Here is a 21,188-nt window from a genome sequence, read left to right as displayed (position 1 = left end):
ACTTCAAGAGCTTGTTTAATATACAGCCAGCAGATTCCTAACATGGCAGTGCCCACATATGTTAAAGGAGCCACTGAATGGTTCTTGATGTGCAGATAGGAGCAAGGAGCCTTTGAAGTGGCTATCAATCTCTTGTTGCTATTTCATAGCCAGCATTGCAAGGTGTTTGGTGATGACTGATTCAGCCCCATTTGGCTTTTCTGGGTAGATGAATAGCTAATGATCTCACAAAGGGAGGGCTGTCACAAAGGGAAAGGAGGAGTGCTCTTTTTAGTTTAAAGACAGTGAAACTGAGGCACAGAGTAGCTCATGACTTGTTCATGGTTACACAGAGGCAGTAGAATAGAATAATTTGTGGCAGTAGAATAGAATTGAGTCTTATATCCCAGGCTGGGATATAAGCTTTATGGAACGGGTAAAGCTAAATGCCATTTTGTGACTTAGAAGAGAAAGATGATCTGAATAGGCCTAGGATCTGTGAGCTCCAAGCTCTGGTTCTGGCTGACACTGGGTAGCAGAGATCAATGGTTGTAGGTGAGTTCCTTTAACTCTTAGCTCATTTGGTCCCATCAGTGAAATGGGGATCATGCTTTCCCATCACACAGTGGTGAGGATTCTTTGATCTATATTTATGAAGTGCTGTTTCTGCTAGCATGGTGGGGGACCTGGCTAGCAAATGAACCACCTTGGGGAGGCCATAGAAGAATCTTCTACTTGGCCCAGTTCCATGGAGACTCGTTTTCAAGGTGCCATGCCTTTGCCCAATGCTTCTCATTTACAACTATCTTTACATAAAATAATGGATATTTCCCTAGCATGTGCCTAAGTGTTTTTCTTTCTGGAGTCATTGAATTGATATTGTTTATGGATCAGCATAATGAACAAACAAATCAACTGATTGGCTTTCCCTTGCCCAAGCTTGTAAGGGGGCAGGTTGGCAGTCTGCGGTGCTATTTGGTTTCTGTCCCACCCCAGTTTGCTGCAATGCATCATTTGTGCTTTGTCCAGCTGTAGCACCTGGCAAGTTAGAAAGCTGCTGGGTTTCTGAGGAGGTCATTGTGGAACAATTTGGCCACCTTGGCTCAGATGTTTTTCAGCCTTTTTTCCCTCCTTGATGTCACCTGTTCATTTATCTGCTTAGGTGCTGCCTGAGAAATGCCGCTATGCTGTGGGGCGCATCCTGAGTGAGGGTGAGGAGAAGCCATCAGAGGAGATGATCCAGCTCTTCCAGAAGTTTGGCTTCAAGATCTTTTCCTTTCCAGCTCCCAGCCATGTGGTCATGGCCACCTTCCCATTCACCACACCCTTGTCTATCCACCTGGCAGTGAATCGGGTTCACCCAGCTCTTGACACTTATATCAAGGTGAGTGACCATTGCACGTGGAATGTCTCAGATTCACAGCATGTTAGCCATGCCTTCTCATGCTACTGGCAATTTATAGATGCCATTATTTTCTGGTAATTCTTGGTGTTTGGTCACATAGCCTAAGATCCTCTCCTGCTATTTTGGGTACAGGAGGTAGTTTACCAATAATAATGTCCTCTTATTCACTTACAAGGACATGGGTCCTCTCCTGCCATTGACTCCTATAGATGTTATGGCTTATCACCTCATAACACTTATGAGGTTTTGCCATCCCAACCAATGCAATGGCTGGGTTTCTATGTGAAAGTGCTCCCCAGCGGTTAGGAATCTAATCCCGTAAGTGTTGGTTGCGTACCAGCGCTTACTGGATTAGACATCTACTTGTAACTTGACATCTGCTTGTACCGGTCAGTTTCAACTCCCTACCTTCCTTGCAGATTATTCCAAAGAAGTTGGGTAGCAATTTCCAACTGGTTGACCAGTGAATGAGAAGTCTGTAGCATAAATCTTTCCCTCGGGGTTGCCCAGGCTCGGTGTGCCCTTGCTCTGTGGGCATGTGGCAGGATGTTAGAGATCTCTGCTGCCCAGCAGGCTATCTGAGGAAGTATTCATTTAGGTACCTCTGCCTTAAGAAGGTGGTCGTGATTACTGTGGAATCCTGGTGTAGGGTGATGGAGACAGGGTGGATCCCTTTACCTATGGTCTTCTGGGCAACTGCTGCTCCATTCATCTTTCATTGCTATTTCTCTGTCAAGCTGTATTGTGAACTCTCCACTTCACCTTCCTTATGTGTCTCAACCCACCCTCCCCAAACTCCTCTCAGCTGTCAGATGCAGGCACTTTCTTTCTTCAAGCTCAGCCCAAGGTTTTTCCTAGTGATGGGCTGTTTCCTGAAGGGCAAGTTACACCCTCATTCTTGTCATCCAGCTAGCAGGAATATCTATCATCCTTCACAAACATGAGGGCAGAGCAGACTGGGTTGGTGCCCTGCAGAAGGATCTGGCACCCAGCAAGGAAACTGTTATCAAGCAGCAGGGAGCTATGGGAAAGTCTGAGATACCAATATAGATCCCTGGGATTCTTAGCTGACAGTGGGCAAATGTTCAGTAGTTTTGTTAGTATGAATGGACTCACTAGAGTATTTATAGGACAGGCTGGAAGCAGACTGCCCACCATAGCTCAGACAATTAGCTCCTGTCCTGATCTGCACCACTGTCTGTGTCACATTTCTAGGCTGCCCCAGGACTGGTGCACCTTGGCTGACCTACAGCCCCTACTGCTGTTCCAGTCCTAGCTAACCCTTGCCTTTTTAGGGCACCTCAGTCCTGAGCTGTAGTCCTTGTGGGTCTTGTAGTAGGTTCTCAGGCACTGAGACCTGAAGGTAGATGTAGGGCTCTTCTGATGACTTATACAGATTCAGGCGGGAGTGTATACTTCCGAATGGAGAGAGAGTTGGGGTCAGGGATGGAGGAAGCCTTAAAGAGAAACCCCTGGGCACAGCCCAGTTGGAATGAAATTTACGTTTTGTTGTGATTTAACTCAACAATGAAAGCAAGTCCTAGAATGGGTCAAACCTAGTCTATTATCAATGTGCCTGAACTTTGTTCAGAGCAGGATAGGAACCACATCCCTATGGCCTCTCTTGAGCAGTAGTTGCCAGTCTTGGCTCATGGTGATAAGTGGAGACTGTGATGATAGCATCTTGTGACCTTGGGGCCTGTGTAGGATGCTGAAGCTTAGTTCGAAGTTAGGAAAGGCCAGAGCACATGTTCTTCTGTGGCATCCCGCCATCAAATGCAGGCACTTGAATTTGCTCATCTTGAAATGGCTATTTATATACTTCCCAGTCCTGGCAAAAATCCCAGCCATGTGGGAAACTGTGAAAAGTATCTTCAGCCTGTTTTTTCCTTGCAAAATTGATAGCCAAGCGCTAGCACCAGCCCACGATCTGCAGTGGGGTATGTTAAAGGCTGTGGCAAACAGCCTTTTCTATTCTGTTCAGTGCTTGGGCAGATTCCTGCTGTAGCCAGCAGGAGGTGTGCTTATCTCCATGAATGGGTTAGTTTGTCTGTCGACTTGTGCCCACATCCTGTTGCTAAAAGTATGGGGTTTGAAGACTGGTGGAGGATGTGGAGGGTACAGTACCTACCTTCCAGTTTTGTGTTTGTAGCTCAGCCCTCTTAACACCTCTTCCTGGAAATGTTCAGTGCTAGAGGACAGCAGTGTAATCAGTACAGGAGATCAGTTCTTTGGCTCTTCTATGAGTGATGTGTGTCTGCTACCCTGTGATAAGTTGTGGGCATAGTGTGTGTGTGTGTGGAGGAGGGTTGGGGTGGCTGGGGGAGCATCAGGTTTGTTAAATCAGTGCTTGATAGTGCAGAGATGACGTTGTGTTGCTCCAGGAAAGGTCCTGAAGAGCGCATCTGTCACACGCGAGATGAAATCATTAGAGCTAAAAAGGGAGCCACAGATTGTGCTGGGAACACCTGGCAGCATTTAATGAGAGAGCTGCCTTTCTGTTAAAAAAAAAAAATCCAGCTTTCGGGAATGGCGCATGTTCAGAAAAAATGGAGGACAGGGGACGTCCTAAACTCAGCCTTTCCCTTTTGAATTGGCAAGGCAGGGATGTCTGTTCAGGCATTGCTCCCCCACACCTCAGGTCTGTGCACAGTGTCACCAGGTAGCATCCATGTTGGGAATCTTAAGTCAGAGGCATATATTGCTTTGGGTTTTATATTGCATATCCCCTTATGTGGGGTAGAGCATTGCTGTCAATCCGAGTAGTTAGTCATTGTCCCTAGAGTGAAGTGGAGGTGAAAATCAAATCAGAGGTCATCTCCCTACCATTTCCTGAGCCTTTGGCCAGGATCAAATATTCTTTTGTTTGGAGGACAGCACACAGCAGGCCTACACACTTTTCACCCCCAGTAATTACTGAAGTCTTATGGTGCACTTCCCATTCATAGATCTCAAAGCACTTTATGAAAAAAAGTAGCTGTCATATACTGCTGGGAAACACAGGTGCATGGAGAGATTTAGGTGACTTTGGGCCAGGATTATGAGCCAGTTGGTAGTGGAGATGAGAGCAGAACCCAGAGGCCCTGACCCTCTCCTGGATCTTTGACCAGATTATTGGCCCTCAAGGCTATGTCAGTGATGTGGTCAGTCAGGGCTTCATTTGCTGCTCTGCCATGAATTTGTGCCCTAAAAACCTCCATAGCCTACTTGTGCTAGAGGGCAACACCAGCATGTGTTACAGTGTGTCAAGAAGGCAGAATCTCATTGGGATTCCCTGTCCTTACCAGTTTCCCCCATTTTCACTTCTCATTTGTGGCTGGCACAAGGGCTGCTTACACCATGACTCTACGATGACTCTATCCTCTGCTTTGGTCCTTGGGGGCTTTGTCCAAGTTTGACCCATCCCCACCCCCTGCTATTAGGACTGAGATGTGGTCATGATGATCTGGGGGGGTGGTACCCTGAGGAAGGTATATGTAGTACCAGTTGAAAATGCACCCATTACCTGTTTCATTGCTCAAGGGACAGGGGACTGTGGCATAATACCTGGCTTCAGCCACTGTTACAGCAAGTAAAAGCAGTACTAGCTTCTCCAGGCATGTCTGTAAAGGCACTTCAGTTCCTACCTACAGTTCCACCCCACCCCCAGTGCCCCTGTGCTATTTCAGTCCTTTATGCCAGTGCCCTGCTCCTCCTCCATGCTATTCCAGCCCTAGGCTCTCCACACAGCCCTGTTATTGCTCCTTGATTCCCATCTGCTGGCTTTCTTTTTATTCCAGCCCTGGGCTCCCTGTACAGCTCTGTTTTGAGCACTTTAGTCCCACTGACTGCTCTTCCATTCCTGTGCCCGTGCTGAGTAGATCCAGCCACGCTTGTTAAATCGTGTGGTTTGATGTGAACAGGGACTAGGGACCAGGCTTGTCACCAGACAGCTCCTTTTTGCTTGTCAGCTAACACAAGTTTGTTCTTGAGCCCTCAGAGGTGTCATGCTGTTGTTCTTCCTCTGCTGTGTGCCATCAGGACCCCAAGCTTCTTTTCCTTCTGCATGCCATTGCAGAGGACTGTGGACTTCTGCAGCGGTCAGTAGTCAGCATTCCCACAGGTGCCTTTCCCAAAATTGTAGATATGCTAACTTTTCCTTGCTGGCACAGCAAAATGGCACCTGCTCCCCTGGCACCTGTTGGAGAGGCAGTGGGGAAACATCGAGAGAAACTTTCATGGAAACAGGTGACCTGTGCACATTTTCTGATGGGAATTTGCGTTGTCATGGAGACAGCTTCTCCAAATAGCTTTTCCCCCAACACCTCCCTCCTGCAACCCAAGACGCAAGTGAGACGGGTTTGCAGTGTCTAGCTTGAAAAAGATTCTTTTAATGAGAGTCATAGGTCATATGCACCGAGCAGGGGAGACCCCCTTTTTGCTTCTTCCTCCCCGCGGGATCCAGAGAGGAGGAGAACAGGATTAGAAAAGATAAGAAGCATCAAAGTGCCGCAGCTATGGAGATGAAATGCAGTCTCCAGTTGAGAGAAGGAATTAGTTCAAATGGATTGGATCATCTCAGAGGGGAGGACAACTTAGCAACCCATTAATAAAGCCCTGGGAGTGGGGGTGTGGGAGATGGAAGCAAGAATTGAAGCTGTGGAGAAGGAAGAGCTTGAGATAAAGAGACAGGGAAGCAGAGCTGAGGAAAAGAGGGAGGCTGATGGGGAGAAAGGCTGAAAGGAGGCAGGAGAAGTGCGGAAGCCATAAGGTAAGGGTTAATAGACAGTGAAGAATAGGGAATGGTAGTGAGTACAGGAGGAGCTTGGTAGCTGCTTCTGGAATAGGAGAGGTTAAGAATGGGAATGCAGAAGAAAGTCCTGAGAAAACAAGAGGAGAAAAGGATTGGGTAGGAGATGGTCAGGAGGCAGAGCTTCTTGGCAAGAGGAGGACAGTGAGGCAAAGGCAGGAGATGGGACTGGATAAGACATCAGGAGACAAAGGAAATGATATGGAGGGAGGTCAGGGGAGTCCAGGAACCGGAGGTGGGGAAGGTTTAGAGGACTGAAGAAGAACATAATGAGAAGCCAAGAAGTGGAACTGGTGGGAGCATGGAGGGAGCCCTGAGTAGCAAGGAAAAGAGAAGCAATGAAGGAAATGTCATTCTCTCCCATCCCGTTCGCAGGTGAGTCCATTTCTAATGCAGTGTGTGCGGGCAGGAAGCATATTAACCTCTCCTGTTCCAGATGTCTTTGCTGCATGAACACAGCCTCTTACCCTTAGCCTTAGCCCTGCTGCCATCCACACTGGATAGTCACCCATGGTTGGTGGTGCACCAAGTCTAGCTAGTTAACCTGGCAGAGGATATGAGCTAGAAAATGGGCTTCAGTTTAACTAGGTCTGAAATCTACACGCTTTGCAGTGAGGCTACAGGCTGAAGTGCCCAAGTGTTGGTAACCCTCTCCATTGTCCAATGATTCTCTCCAGAGGACATACAAATTAACATATAAGTTGGCTGGGAAAGGAACCTAGAGCATTTCACCAAGAACTGGGGGATATGCCCTTAGACACACACAGTTGAGTCCAGAAACAGTAAGCACATGTTTACATTGGTAGGGACTGGCTGGGCAAGGTTAACTTGGGTGCCAGTAACTGTGCAGAACAGATATAGTCCCTGCACTCAGGTTCACTTAGGGATTGGGTACAAGTTCTGAATGTTGAGCAGATGGGTGAACCAAGATTGCAGCCCTCTTAAAAACAGGACAGCTTAAAGCTGCCATTCCAGCGCTGTGTGGGTCCTCAGCAACACCGCTTCCCACTACTCCTGGTGGAGCTTCCTCATAGGAGAGTGGTGCTGCATTTATGAGTCCCACTGTCTGGCTCAACATTCACAATCTTCTGCCCAGTCCCTGAGTGAACCTGAGCTCTGTGACTGTCTACATTGCACCGTTCCTCAAGATAACTGGCACCCACGTTAGCTTGGGCACTCACTGAAGCACAGCCACATCTGGGTGGAATGGAGCTGCTGCTTTGCTCCACTGCACCTCACAATGCCATATTAGTGTAGGCTCATTTATGTTGCTGCTGTTTCTGGAAGGTGAGTAGGCAGAAAACTCAAAGACAGCAGAGACCCAGAGGACTTGTTTAATTTAGGAACCTGAGGCAGGAATACACCCATCAGGAAGTAGACAGAGACCAAGAAGAACTGTCAGCTGATAAAGCTGATTGGAACCAAACTGAGGCTCCATGGTGGGCCCAGCATTCAGTCTCCTGCAACAGGCCTCCAGGCAGTTCTCTCACCAGTACGCTGTGCACCGACATGGCACTTGACTCTGGCATTCTGCACTCTGACTGTTCCCCAGCACAACCCATAGCAATCAGGAGAAAAATGAACAAAGGTCACTTGGTGCTATTTTGCAACGTCTTCAATAATAAAATTACCTAACACCTCTCCAATCTTTTCTGTCTGAGCAGAATCTCCCAGGCCTGGATCTAACACCTCACAACACCTCTGCCTCCTGTTAGGTTGGGACCAACCCAGTTGGCACTGAGAAAACTGAAATGCAGAGAAAAAGGCTGCATCTTTGTGTCCTGGTGGCAGAGCTGAGACTAAAACCCAAGAGTCCTGTTCTAACTACTCGAAAACACTGCCCCAAACATAATGTGTGGAGCATGTCTTCAGAAACAAATTTTCAGGCATGTGAGGCATATGTCCAAATGGATCCTATTTGTCGCACTACACCTCTCCTTCTATCTGTCACTCACAGCAACTGAACCCAACTACAGGGTTGGGAGCAGGAGGGTAAGAGTAACATAACACGAGATGCACAGATGCAGCAGCGTATCGGATATATGCAGGATGTGAGAATCGGAGAGGAGGCTGAGGCTGATCCTGGCAGCTCTAGTGCGCACATACTCCCTTTCCAGCTGCCAGGTCCCCACAGTAGCAGGTCATGGTATGCAAATAAGTTTCTCTAAAGACAGTCTCCCAGAGTGAGCATTTTTAATGACATTGTGGGCAGGTTATTAAACTATAACCTCCTGCCATTTCAGGGACCGTTTATCCATGGTTTCAGTTTAATTAGCCCTCTGTGGCAATTTGCATGCATGTGCATGCATGTGTACTGGACTTCTCAAATCTAAACTTTCCATTTGGAGACCTGGAGGGTCTTGCATTTTCTGTCCCTGCGGCTCCTTGGGCAGCCAGTGAGGTGTTTAATTGTATCCTAGCGGGGAAGTCCATCTGGTTTGTAGAGTTCTCTGTGAAGGATGGCCTAGTTTCTGGCCACTTTCTTAGTGGACACCTGCCCTTGTTGCAGCCCCCAAAGCACATGGCTCAGGCTGGCCGTTTTTGTCAGCAATCTCAGAAAGCCAAGACCTGTATGGGCTGTAGAGATCATGTTTCCTTTGGGTTAGGATTGAGGCATGATGGTGGGTTAGTACAGAGGAAACTTACATACTTGTTGCTTATTCTTTAGATAAAAACAGTTCCATCTTCTAGACTGCTGTTCTCTTATCTTTTGCTGTAGCCCTAGTTTAGTCTGGAACATATTATGTTCTGGCTCTGAATACTCCATTCTGAGCCTGATGGTGATATAAGGCTTTGGGGTAAAAGGTTCAAAGGCACCCAGGTCCCAGTTTTGGAAATGACTGAAAAGTATAAGTTCCATTAATTTCTGGTGATGCTTAAGATCCTGAGCACCACTGTAACTTTTAAAAATGAGACTTAGGCTCTTTGGCCATTTTTTTCAAGTATTTCCTTTGGACTGTAGTGAAATCCCACTGCAAATTCTCCATCATTCCCATCATAATAGATTTACTTCTAAGACAAGTGCTGGGAAGACCTATAGTATTAAGCAAAGCAGGCAACCTGATGACAGTCACTACAGTGAATACCAGCTACTACACTACTTTCTGACCCTGGCTTCTTTTAGTAGAGGTAAGTATGTGCCTAGTGCAATAAACTCATGATTTGATAGATTACAGGGCGAGAAAGGACCATCGTGATCATTGGTTCTGACCTCCCGTATCCATGGCATAGGATTTGCCTGAATTAATTCTGTGAATTAGAGCATATTTTCTAGGAAAACATTCAGATTTATCTTATAGATTGCCAGTGATGGAGACTCTACAAGAAGCATAAGTTGTTCCATTGGTTATCTACCTTTACTGTTATATCTTGTTTCTAGTTTGAATGCATCTAGAGTCTGTTTCATTGGATCTCTTCATCTGCTAGATTGAGGAGCTCATTGTTAGAGTTTTGTTTCTCTTGTAGGTACTCTGAGACTGCCATCAAGTTGCCCTATACATTTCTCTTTGAAAAGCAAAAGACTCAGATTCTAGAGTCTTTCTTTTGGGCTAAGTACAAGCAATCAGAAAGCCCGGGGTTGAATCGATTCAATCTTTACAGGTTAGTCTAAGCTGCATAAGTTGAACTGATAAGCAAGTTAACAGACATTCACTTTTGATTCTGGAAATGCAGCCACATGCCTGTAGTGGCTCAGGCCAGAAGCTGGGGTGCATTAGAACATGCCTCCCTGCTTGGCTGGAGCAGACAGCTTGAGCCAAGGCTAGCCTGCCCACCCTGCAAGGCAGGGTTTGCAGGGGAGGTGCAAAGCATCCCAGGATGCTGGGGGACTGTGAGTTATTTGAATCTAGAGGATCTGGGATAGAATTTCAATAACCTGATTTAACTTAAATCACTTAAATGTGATACTATGTACATCCAGATTTATCTTAAACCAGTTTCAGGCATTTTGAAAGTTGTTTATGTGCACTGAACTTCCATTGTGTTACAGATTTGAACCAGTTTCTGATCACTTATACTGATTTATGTTTAATTTCTATCCCTAGCTGTAATGGCTTGTTTTCCAAACCTTTAATCATTTTCATGGTTCTTTGCTGAACCTTCTCCATTTTTTCAACAGCCTTTCTAAAACTGTGAACAGCAGAAATAGACACTGTATTCCAGGGGCAGTCAAACATAACACCTAGTTCTGCTCAATATTCTTCTGTCTATGCGTCCAACATTTGCACTAGCTTTTTAGTTAGTTTTGCACTTGAAGTTTATATCCAGATGATTATTTGCTATGATCCTGATTCTTTTTCAGAGTCACTGCTTTCCAGGATGAATCCATTCTCATCAAAATATGACCTACTTTTTTTCTTCCTGGATGTATAATTTTATATTTGGCCATTTTAAAGTGTGTATTGTCTGCTTGTCCCCAGTTTACTAAGACACTTTGTGGCCTGTCCTCTTTCTTATCACTTTCCAATCTTTGTTTTATCTGCAAACTTTATGAGTGAAGGTTTTGTTTTCTTCAAGCGTATTGATAAAAAAGCTGAATTAACGTACAGTGCAGAACTGAGCTTTCCAACCCTCACAGTGATAGTTTCCCATTTACAGATATTGCTGAAACATGTTGGTTAGCCAGTTTTTAATCAATTTAATGTGTGTCATGTTAATTTTCTGTAGGTCTAGTTATTTAATCAAAGTGGTGTGTGATATAAAATCAAATGCCTTACAGAAATCTAAATATATTGCATCAACACTATTCCCTTTATCAATCAAGCTTGTAATCTCATCAAAAAGGAGATATCAAGTTAGTTGACAGGATCTATTTTCCATAAACCCACATTGATTGGCATTAATTGCATTTCCCTACTTCTAGACTTGCTTTAATTGAGTCCTGAGTTAGCTATTTCATTGTTTTGTCCAGGATCAATGGCAGGCTGTGACAGGCCTGTAATTACCTGGATTGTCCTGTTTCCCATTACATATCAGGACAACTTTAGTTTTTTTTCTGGTCTTGTACAACCTCCACAGTGTTCTAAGAAAATCAGCATGATTGGTCCAGGGAGCAGGTTGAACAGCTCTTCTAAAACTTTCAGATCTGAGTTATATGGACTTTCTGATTTAAAATTGTCTAAGTATTGTAGCTATCTTTTAACAGCCTCCCTGAGTTTCCACTGAAATGGAAAATGTTTGTCATCCTCCTGTGATATGGCTTATGTCATCTGGCTGTTTCCCAATTGAAGAACAGAAAGATTATTGAATGCTTTTATTTTTTTGGCATTACTATTGATAATTCTTCATTTCTGTCTAGTGATGGATCAATACCATTGTCAAGATTGTTTGTGTTCCTAATAAACTTAAGAAACTATTTTTTTTCTTAATTCAGTTGGTTATAGATTTTCCCTTGTGTGCTTCCCTTAGCAGGTTTCTCCAGTTTCTACCTTCTGATTTGTATTCATTATCATTAATTGTCCCTTTCTTCTATTTGTTATAGTTTTCTTATTTTTATTGCTGCTTTAACTTTCCTTCTAAACCAGCTTGTTTCTTTAAACCATGAAAGTCTTGCTTGTGGCTTTCTGGACATCTAGTTAAATATTCTTTAAAAATTCTCTAGTATCATTCACATTTTTCTGTTTTAATTTTCTCCCCCAGTGATTTGGCTTGCAAAGCTGAAAACAATTATGAAATTGGCCTTTTATAGCACCCAGAATACATATAAGTATTTGGATTTTGTTCTGTTGGCTTCTGACAAACGTGATGAAGTCATGATCGTTTATAATTAAACTGCTTCTAATTTTTTGTTCTGTGATCAGCTCTCCTGTATTTGCTAATATGAGGTCTAATGTTGATCTCCCCCCACACCCATTTCACCCCTCCCATTTTGGATACAACACATTGTGAGTTAGGAAAATGTCATCTATTCTGCTTAGAAATTCCAGGGATGTTTTGGTACCGGCAGCATCAGATTTCTAGCATATGTCACTCAGTCCCCCATGATGCAGCTTTTTCCTTACACATTATAGATAAGTGCTTATAGAGCTGTTTGTCTTGTATTCAAGTGTGTTTTGGTGGTTTGTAGCCAACACCAGCTAGTACCCCATCTTCTGCGTTATCTGTGAGGACATTGATTCACAAGGATTCAGGATCATTATCTTCCAAGTGATTGTCAGTGACTTGAAAACAGGTACTGTCATTTTTTGACATAGAGTGCCACTCACACTCTCTTTTCTGCATTTGATCCTTCCTAAGCCAGTTATACCCACTGATTTTTAACATTCTAGTCATGGGAATCATTCCACCAGGTTTTCAGTGATATCAACTAGTTTGAATTAATGCTTATAAATGAGCACTTTTGATTCCTCTTGTTTATTACCAGTGTCTTATCATTGGTAAATGAGCAATTAAAATTCGTCTTCTCTTCATGTCCTTTGGTGCCTTGGTGCATTAGCAGGAGAGGATTTTGGTTGAACCCATGCTACAGCTGGAGCAGGCAGGGAAGAATCATCAGCATCATGGGTACAGCTCCCAACTGTCTGGCCTTGGCTTGGGTGCAGTCAATGCCCATGCCACTGAAAATCCCTGGCCTGTGTTCGATTGGAGCTGGGTTGTTCTGGCCCATGGCCCATAAAGGTTGCCAGACATTGATCTAGAAATTCTGTTCCCCATCTAGTGAGATGGAGGCAGTACAGAGAAAGGGGAGACCAGTTTTCTACTAAACCCAAGCCCTTTATCTTACACCATTAACTTATCCACCACTTCACTTCTAGACCCCATTTGCTCATGGGACAGGGCAGGTGTCAGAGTAGATCGTTTGGATGTATTTCTCCTTCATTATCCTTTTGTGTTCTTTGATACCAGATACCAGCTGTGAATTCCTCTGCACAGCAGTGCCATCAGTGCATTGCACTGGGGGTTCTTTGCTCCAGTCAGTCTCAAAAAACGGTGTAATTTTAGAATGTCATCTTGCAACTTACTCTAAGGCCTCCTCTACATGTTACAGGTATTGCACAATTAACTGGTTAATTGCACAATTACCTTGAGACCAGCTACACATGGAAAGTACTTATCACACCATAAAAAGCTCCAACCAGCTACAAAGTTAGACCTGGAAATATGTAGTAACCTTATAGCTGGTTACTATCAAGCTTTAATTTGTACATGTAGCAGGATCTTGCCCAGCCAGGCTCCCAGCTGCACAGGTGCACTGTGTCCAGCCAGAGCTGGGAGTTCTACAGCTGAGGGAACTCTCAGCCCTAGCGACTGCCAAGTCTGGGTCCTGGCAGCTGAGTGGCACAGCTGTCCCAGAGGTGTGTGAAACCCCTGGGGCTGGGGAGATCATGACAGCCACGATCTCCCAGCCCCAGGTGTGCATGGGGTGCTCCTGTGGCTGGGAGCCCCTCAGCTAAGGGGGTTACCAGCTGTGGGAGTTTGCTTTTTGCTGGTACAGGGGGAGCCAACCCTGGTGTTCCTCTGCATGGACAATGAAGTGTGATGGAATCTAATACATGATCCCACAAGCATACCTCCTGCCATGCACATGTGGCATGACAGGAGGTGCAACTGTGTGGATTGTGTAGTAGATCCCATTGCACTTTTACCTTCATGTAAGAAGATGCAGCATCCTGTTTTCTCTGGACCATTTCAAAATGTTCTTTCCACTCTCCCTACAACAGGGATAATTTTTTCTCCCTCGGTTGGTTGAAGAGTTCTCTGTGGGCAGTTTCCCTAAAACTTGGGCTGAGTAGCTATTCAAAGGGTGACCTGTATCTTTCCCTTCCATTGGATCTTTAGAGAAGTTTTCTACTGCTTTTCACACTGAAGATCTGGTATCAGATGGAAATTTCCAGCTGTGTAGAATTCCTCCAGGTCCTCTTCTCTGTCAAGGCTGTAACTTCCTGGTTCTTTTCTGCCTCCAGTCATATAGATCTCTTCCTCATTTTCCTTTGAAGGTACTAAATACCAATCTTCTGTCTGATTTTCTCTCCTGAGTCTTTGCTGATTGGTTTCTTTCTTCCCTGAATCTGAGGAAGTGATGCTTCTTAAATCTGATTGCCCAGAAATTCCTCAGGCTCTCCGGTGCTCCAGAATCTGTGTGTGTTCTTCGAATCCAGGAATCCTTTCTGCTTTCTCAGCCACCAATTTATACTGCAGAGACAGAAAGTCCCTTCTGACTTTAGGCAAGAAAGAAAACATGTCATACTCATTGTAGGCTATCAGCACTCTTCATCCACAGCCATCATAAGACTTAACATAGAAATGTATCTTAAAGTGAGAGTGTCTCAGTATGAAGCCCAGTGGCTGGTACTAGTTGAAAGCTTTTCTGAGACTTACAGGCAGCATTCCCTCTAAGCAGCATGGTGTCATGGCTGCGCAGGTGTGCTCGTGTTGCACTGCCAGGCATGCCTGTGCGGCTACACAGCTTAGAGGGAACGCTGCTTACAGGTGCGTATTTGGGAATCATGGATTTTCCTGGGGGACAGAGTGATTATCTTATTGAATTGGATGTGTTATCTTAGTGATAGTGACAATGGTATAATTGACTTGAGAAACTCAGAAGAGATTCTCTTCCATTGAGGAGTCAATACGTGAGTGTGGTGACATGGAATCAGATTCATCTCTGGCGTGGGAGAAGTCACTGGGGATAGTGCTGCCAGAGCTGAAAATGAATCCTATTGTGCAGCACTAAAACTAGCTATAGGAGAACATTCATATTTTCAGAGAGGCACCCAAATATCCCAAGACTTCATTTAAACTGCATTATACCTCAGGGGTACGTGAAATTGGGCTGGAATTTTGGTGACAGCTGGATGTCTCAGCACTCTGCTACTACAGTTGGCAGCCAGAGAGTACAGAGGCAATTAGAATATGACAGATAAGGAAAACAACCATATTTTAATCCTTATAGCAGTGAGGATTTAGGCTTGGTTTAGTTGGATTCGTATTGGGCAAGAACAGGGGTCAGAATCCTATGATGTAAGCTGGATATGGCCTATTGAACAATTTCACCCAGCCATCATGAATGCTGTGGCATTCAATGGTGATTGGCAGCAGAGGAAGCAATGGCAGTGGCTGTATCGCAAGCAGTGGGCTGCCTTCAGACTGGGCTGCTTCATCCTGCCGTTGCTAAAAGGCGGCTAACCCTTGGGCTAGAAGTCTCTGACCCAAACTGAACCAGAGGCAATTCCTTGGGGTCATGTTAAAATTTATACCTTTTAATTAGAGGGGAAAATAGGCTTGTGATTACAGTGCCTTAGAGGGAGATCTGAGTTCTGGTTTTGATTTGCCCAGAGACCTTGGTCAAATCAGTTAACCTCCCCATACCTTGGTTTCCCCAGTTGTAATGTGAGGTGGGGGCGCAAAGTACTTTCCTGCTTCACAAGGCCAGTAGTGAGGATTAATCTCTGAGTGATTTAAAAGCACATTGTTATTCTTCAATATAGGATGCTGGAGAAGCACAAAGCTTTGCAACCATTAACTGTTCCTTGCTGCATAGAATGGCTTATGTTTTGAGTCCAAATGTATTTCTGTGCATTTTTTTTCAAAGTCAGTCCTATGGATGTCTTCTAAGAAATGGGGCACTGGTCCCCCTCCTGCCTTTGGTCATTAAATAATCTATATGCATGAAATAAAAATAGGGAAGAAAAGCCCTTGAGAGTAAAAGAGGATTTGACTTCTCTAACATGGATTGATAGCAGAGATGAGACCAGAACTGACAGCATCACAAGCTGCCGTACCCAGGGGTTGGGACTTGGAATAAGGATGTGGACTTCAGGGACCACAGAAATGTGTGTGCATTTGCAGGAATGTAGATGCAGTCATGTGACTGGCATGTGAAAAGTGCAAATCCTGTGTGTAGATGGCCCACTGCATAGGCACACTATAAATGCATAACCACATTATGCATGTGAATGTTGGAATGGTGCATACAAGCACCTGCCAATCCCAGCCTGATCGTCTAGAAGTGCAGACAGTCTGTTTAGCTCCCTGGGATGCATCACCTCCCATGGAAAAAATCCAGCATGGATGTTTTTGAATATTAATAGCAACTACTAATATGTAGAGATTTTCAATGAAGGCTCTCAAAGCACTTTCTGAAGAAAGGGCAGTATAATTATCCTAATTTTATTGTCAGGGAGACTTACCCAGCACACATTCAGGTAGAGCTTGTCTATGCAGTTCCAAGCAGCACACCGCAAAGATACCCAAGCTAGTGATGTACATGCTAGCTCCCAGACTGGAAATATAGGTGTACTTGTGCCACTCTGTGCCCCAGCTGATTAGGTCAGTCAGGTCCTGTCCACATTCTTCCCACTGATCCATGCTGCCTCGCAGCTGTAATCAGCACAGACCCTTGTAAGTAGTTCAGCATGCTGTGTCCTGGGCCCTATCTCTGTTAGTGGGAAACTTGTTCATTCCAAGCTTATAATTGAAGTAGATCAGTTCTTCCCTACTCCCATCCATCAGTTGGGGTTTTGGGCACCTTCACAATTTGGAATTGGAACGCATCACACTTACATTTGAGTTTTCAGTCAGTTACAATTGTTGTCCCACAAATTAAGAATGCACAGCAACAGGATTTGGAAGGTAGCACCCTAGAGGAACCCTTATTGAATTATTTCCACTTGTTTTCCCTCAAAAATTGCTTCAGATGCTGCTGTCAAGAAACAGCCCAGCTGGCCCAGTTGATGATGGGCCCAGGGATCAGTTCACTGGGAACAGTATGTATTTCAAAGACCTGGCACAGGGCACCGAAGGGGAAACCTTTTCAACATGGCATTTCTGTGACATGTACTAGACATCAGCTCTGCCTCCTCTACCCCCATTGGCATTGCATCACACTGAGTTGGATGGCATGTTACTGACTGTTGGTGTGGTGTGCAGTGGAGCGGGACAGCCCTGTTGACAACGCTGCTGTCTTGTGTGCTGGATGGCGGAGGAGCTGCTGTTTGGGAACTCAGAGGAGGAAACTGCTCTCTGAATGCCAGATTTTAACAGTTGCTTTTATTTCATTTAAAATTAAACCCAGGATATTGTTAATATTTCCCCCTTCTGCTGCACCCCAGAGCATAGATCTGCAACATAGAGTGAGACTTTTCTTTTTGTTAGAGAAGTCACTAGGAGTAATCATACCTCTTTATTTTTATAGCACCTTCCACCTTGAAGTACCTTATAAAAGTTACAAAGCCACCTGCTTTGTATTTCACAGTATATTACAGCTCTTCAACAAATAGATTAAGTGAGACAAGAGAGTACCCGATTCTGTTCCTCCTATTGGGCACCTAGGCATGAGCCTGTTTTACCCTAATCAAGTCCCTGAAAAAATGTTAATGCTATTACTTTTCTAACATGCTGGGTGTATCTACATGAGATGCCGTAATGCTCAGTAGCCTATTCTACTGCGCGTTACCGCATCACAGCAAAAACCATGCTAATACACTAATGTGCTGTAGAATTAGTCTATTGCACATTAAGCCTCACAAAAAAAATTGCCTTTGCTACTGTGCATTAGCATTACTGTGCATTAGCATTACTGTGCATTTGCTACTGTGCACAGGCTAATGCACCTTTATGTAGTATGTCATATTAGAGGTACTAAACTTAATGCGCAGTAGCAAATACACATTAATGAAGGTGTAGATGTGCCCACTTCTCAGCCTGAAATCTAGGAAGAGGACCCACCTACCTTTCTCATTAACTGTTTTGCAGTCACTCAAACAGGGTAGAGTAGGGTCGCACCCAGATGCCTAAGTCCATGTGGAATAGGATCTGGCCCACAGAAATTAAGTGACTTACCTAACAGCATGGGTTGAGTTCATGGCAGAACCAGTGCAGATTTTACAAAAAGAAACCGTTTCTCCTTTCTTTTGCCTGGGTTTCATACTGGTGCAGTCCTGCTGATGCCAGCTGTTACACCTGATGTTCTCCAGGAGGAGGAGAGGAGGATCAGATTCTAAAAGATTTTATCTAGGAGATTATATAAAAGCCTGCAAGACTTTCTCTCTCCAATGTACCGTAGTGATGGATTGCCTCATCTGAGACCCTGTAACAATGTGCTTTTAGGGTCCCTGGCAAATACTCAGTTAAAGGTGTGATGGAATCAATGCATGATCCCAACAGTTGTGCCTTTTGCCATGCTGTTTGTGCATGGCAGGAGGTGTGATTATGGGATTTAGGATCAGATCCCAATTGGACCATATAGCTGGTGCTGGGGGGAGCGTAAGATCATAATCCCAGGCTCCCCCTGCACTGGCAAGTAGCAAGCCAGTTAGCTGATCGCCACTCCCAGCCTCAGGGAAGCACCAGAGCCCTTGACTCCGATGTGCTGCTGGGATGGGAGCCCCAATCAGCTGCCACTCCAGGCAGCAGCTAGGTGCCTGCCCTTAATGAAGAGGCCTTGCCTCTGAAATCTGCTTGTTCACCAGAGCCCAGGTCAGCTGAATGTCTGGGACTGGTGTAAGACTTGCTTAATTATTCCTGTATGCCTGAAGGGGAAGATTATGGGAAGGGGAGGACTGGCATTCTTTGCTGTAGGTTTGTTGTGGCTGACTTGAGACCATTGATGCTGCTATTATACGTTTCCGTTCATGTTCCAAGAACTTGTGTAATGGGCTCATTGTATCCATCTCACAGGAAAGATAAGAGACGTGGCCTTGGAAGCATTTCCTCAAAATGATCTTGCCTCTTTCCCTAATAGATGCATTTTTCGTTAACTTTTATTGACAGCTGGTTTTCAAAGAGTTTTAACTAGCAAGCTTGAACATTCACTGATGGCTGGCAACACTCACCTGTGTCAGTTTTGCATTCATAGCAACTTTCATTTATTTATGTTTATGAAATAAAAGCTCCCTTAGACATTTTAGGGCTTGTTCTGAGCGCTACTTGCTCACTAGCTGACAAGCACTGGCATGGAAAGCAGAAAGCACCCTCATGGGATTTGCATCAAGAACAAAACCGGATCCAGACTTTTTAACTGGCCCCTTACCTCTGCTAGGGATCAAGCCAAACCCTCAAAATAGAAAGATGCTTACATTTCGGGGGCATCTGGATCCAGAATCTTTGGCCTAGGCTTATGCCTAAGAGAAACATGTTCTTCTGTGTTCCAGTTCGTCCTAGCTTCGCCTGAGCATATATGAACCAACTGTTTCCCTATCATTGCGGTGCTAGATGCCGCATCTTCTGCTTCTACGTACCTCCTGTGATAAGGCAGCATCACTGGTCCTAGTATTGTGCTCTCTAGCACCGTGTAAAGGTTTAAAGTCTTGATTTTGGAAATTACTTGGGTTAACAATTGCCTGTGAATGCAGGGGCTGACTCAGCAGCCCAGGAAGCCATGTTCTTGTGTTTCTAAATCATCCTTCTTGTTGCAAAGAGTTTCTCTGGGCTTGCTTCTCATCTTAGTTATGTTGGAGAAATGCCATTGAAATCAGTGGAGTTAAACCAGCCTCAAACTGATGGGAAATATTTAAAAATCCTGTGCATCTCAAGTCCTCCAAAACTCTGTGCCAGTCAGGGCAGGTAAAGACAGAAAGGTACTGTGAGGAACCCATTCCTGCAAAGAAATCTGCTCTGACGTTATATGTAAAAGAGCATATGGAGACTGGGGCACTCTGCTGCCATTCACAGCAAGCCTCCAAACTTTCTCCTTGCTTCTTCTCTTCTGGAAACGTTTGGTAGCCCCAAGCCATTAGTCACCAGCTGTCAATTTTTCCATGGTCTTTGCAGACAGGCAGGTGACCTGTGACTTGCCATTGAGTGCTCTTTGCATCCAGGACTGGAAGCTGTGCTGACAGGACTGGCAGCAAATGACTCGTGCCGGCTGGTGTGTGTGACTGGCTGGGTGGCATGCCAGCTGCCCATGTCTCAAATGTGATAAGCACAAATGAGCCTTGTACCTGCTGCCATGCCATCTTGGGCTATGAGTGCCTCACATCTCACCTGTCAAACTGTGCTGTGGACTTGGTTGGGAGACCTCAGGACCTGCCCAGCTCTGTGTCTTGATTTTAGGGAGGTCTTTAAAGATCAGTTGTTTAGATGAGACATAAAACCATGGTACTGATTCTTCTCATAACATGGAGAAGGCTGGTCCCTATTCCCTGGCTTGCTGCTATGTCAGTAATGGTATGGTATTACTTAGTAAGGGCTTGCCTTTCTTGTTCTGAAGTTGTGTAGAGTAGCTATGCACTGTTAAGTGATTCCCGTGCTTCACCCAGGAAGTGGCTACATTTCAAGATGGGTAAAATAATGCCCATGTACATACTGGGAAATATATCTAGGCCTCAAGGAAAAGGATTGGCATAGGATGTGGTGTCCCACCAGTCACTTTCATTTCATAGGGTTAGGGTTGGCCTTGTGCAATCATATGAGGCAAAGATCCAGTCAGGCCTTTTGCATGCTGTTCAACACCTCTCTGTGTCCAGAGGTTGGAGGGAACATATTTAACTAGTGTGAAAGGACTTGCGGACTTGGAACTGCAGCCTGTTCCTTTTCACTGACCTCCTTCACAGGCTTTGCAGAAACATGGGGTCAAAGCAATAGGAAGTTGAAGGGGTCTCACTTGTGTATGTGTGTATGCAAATGAAAACAGTCTATGATTTTCTTCTCCCTAGACTTAGGAGATGGCAGAGCTGTCTCTGCCTGTGCTGCAGTTCAGAATTCAGCATGCCTCATTGCTGTTGTGGTCTGGGCAATGGGCTTTTTGCCAAGGTGGCCTGGCATTCTCTTGGAATTGAGTGTGAGATGGATCCCAACTCAGCTTCTCTGCTCAGTTCAGCTCATCCTCCCCTACAGTGCATAGGACACCAGAATGGCTGGAGGTTGGTGACTCTGGCCCGGATATAAGGGCTAGATTGCTACTCCTTATTCTTGTTACGATAATTTGGAGTTAGTGGTAGTGCCAGAGGGTGAAAGCCAGAGACTGATGCCTTCTCTTTATACACAGAGAAGGCAGATCTTAGGGGGCAGTAGGGCCATGTATGTGTCCCAGATGTTGACACTGGAGGGACTACGGGCTGGGGATGAGGAGAATTCAAG

The 21,188-nt window shown here is 45.0% G+C and overlaps 1 protein-coding gene across 1 annotated transcript in view; it reads left to right on the top strand.

Annotated features, from left to right (window-relative positions):
• TEX264 (testis expressed 264) overlaps positions 1 to 21,188 on the top strand; it is a 126,165-nt gene that overhangs the window by 27,635 nt on the left and 77,342 nt on the right. The window contains exon 4 of the mRNA XM_019537091.1: positions 1,142 to 1,363. Within this exon, the coding sequence (XP_019392636.1) occupies positions 1,142 to 1,363 (222 nt within the window). The remainder of the gene's footprint in view (positions 1 to 1,141; positions 1,364 to 21,188) is intronic.

This window comes from Crocodylus porosus, unplaced genomic scaffold (genome assembly GCF_001723895.1).
Source record: "Crocodylus porosus isolate Cpor-Errol unplaced genomic scaffold, CroPor_comp1, whole genome shotgun sequence".
Classification (NCBI taxonomy): Eukaryota; Metazoa; Chordata; order Crocodylia; family Crocodylidae; genus Crocodylus; species Crocodylus porosus.
This window is presented reverse-complemented; position numbering and strand designations above follow the sequence as displayed.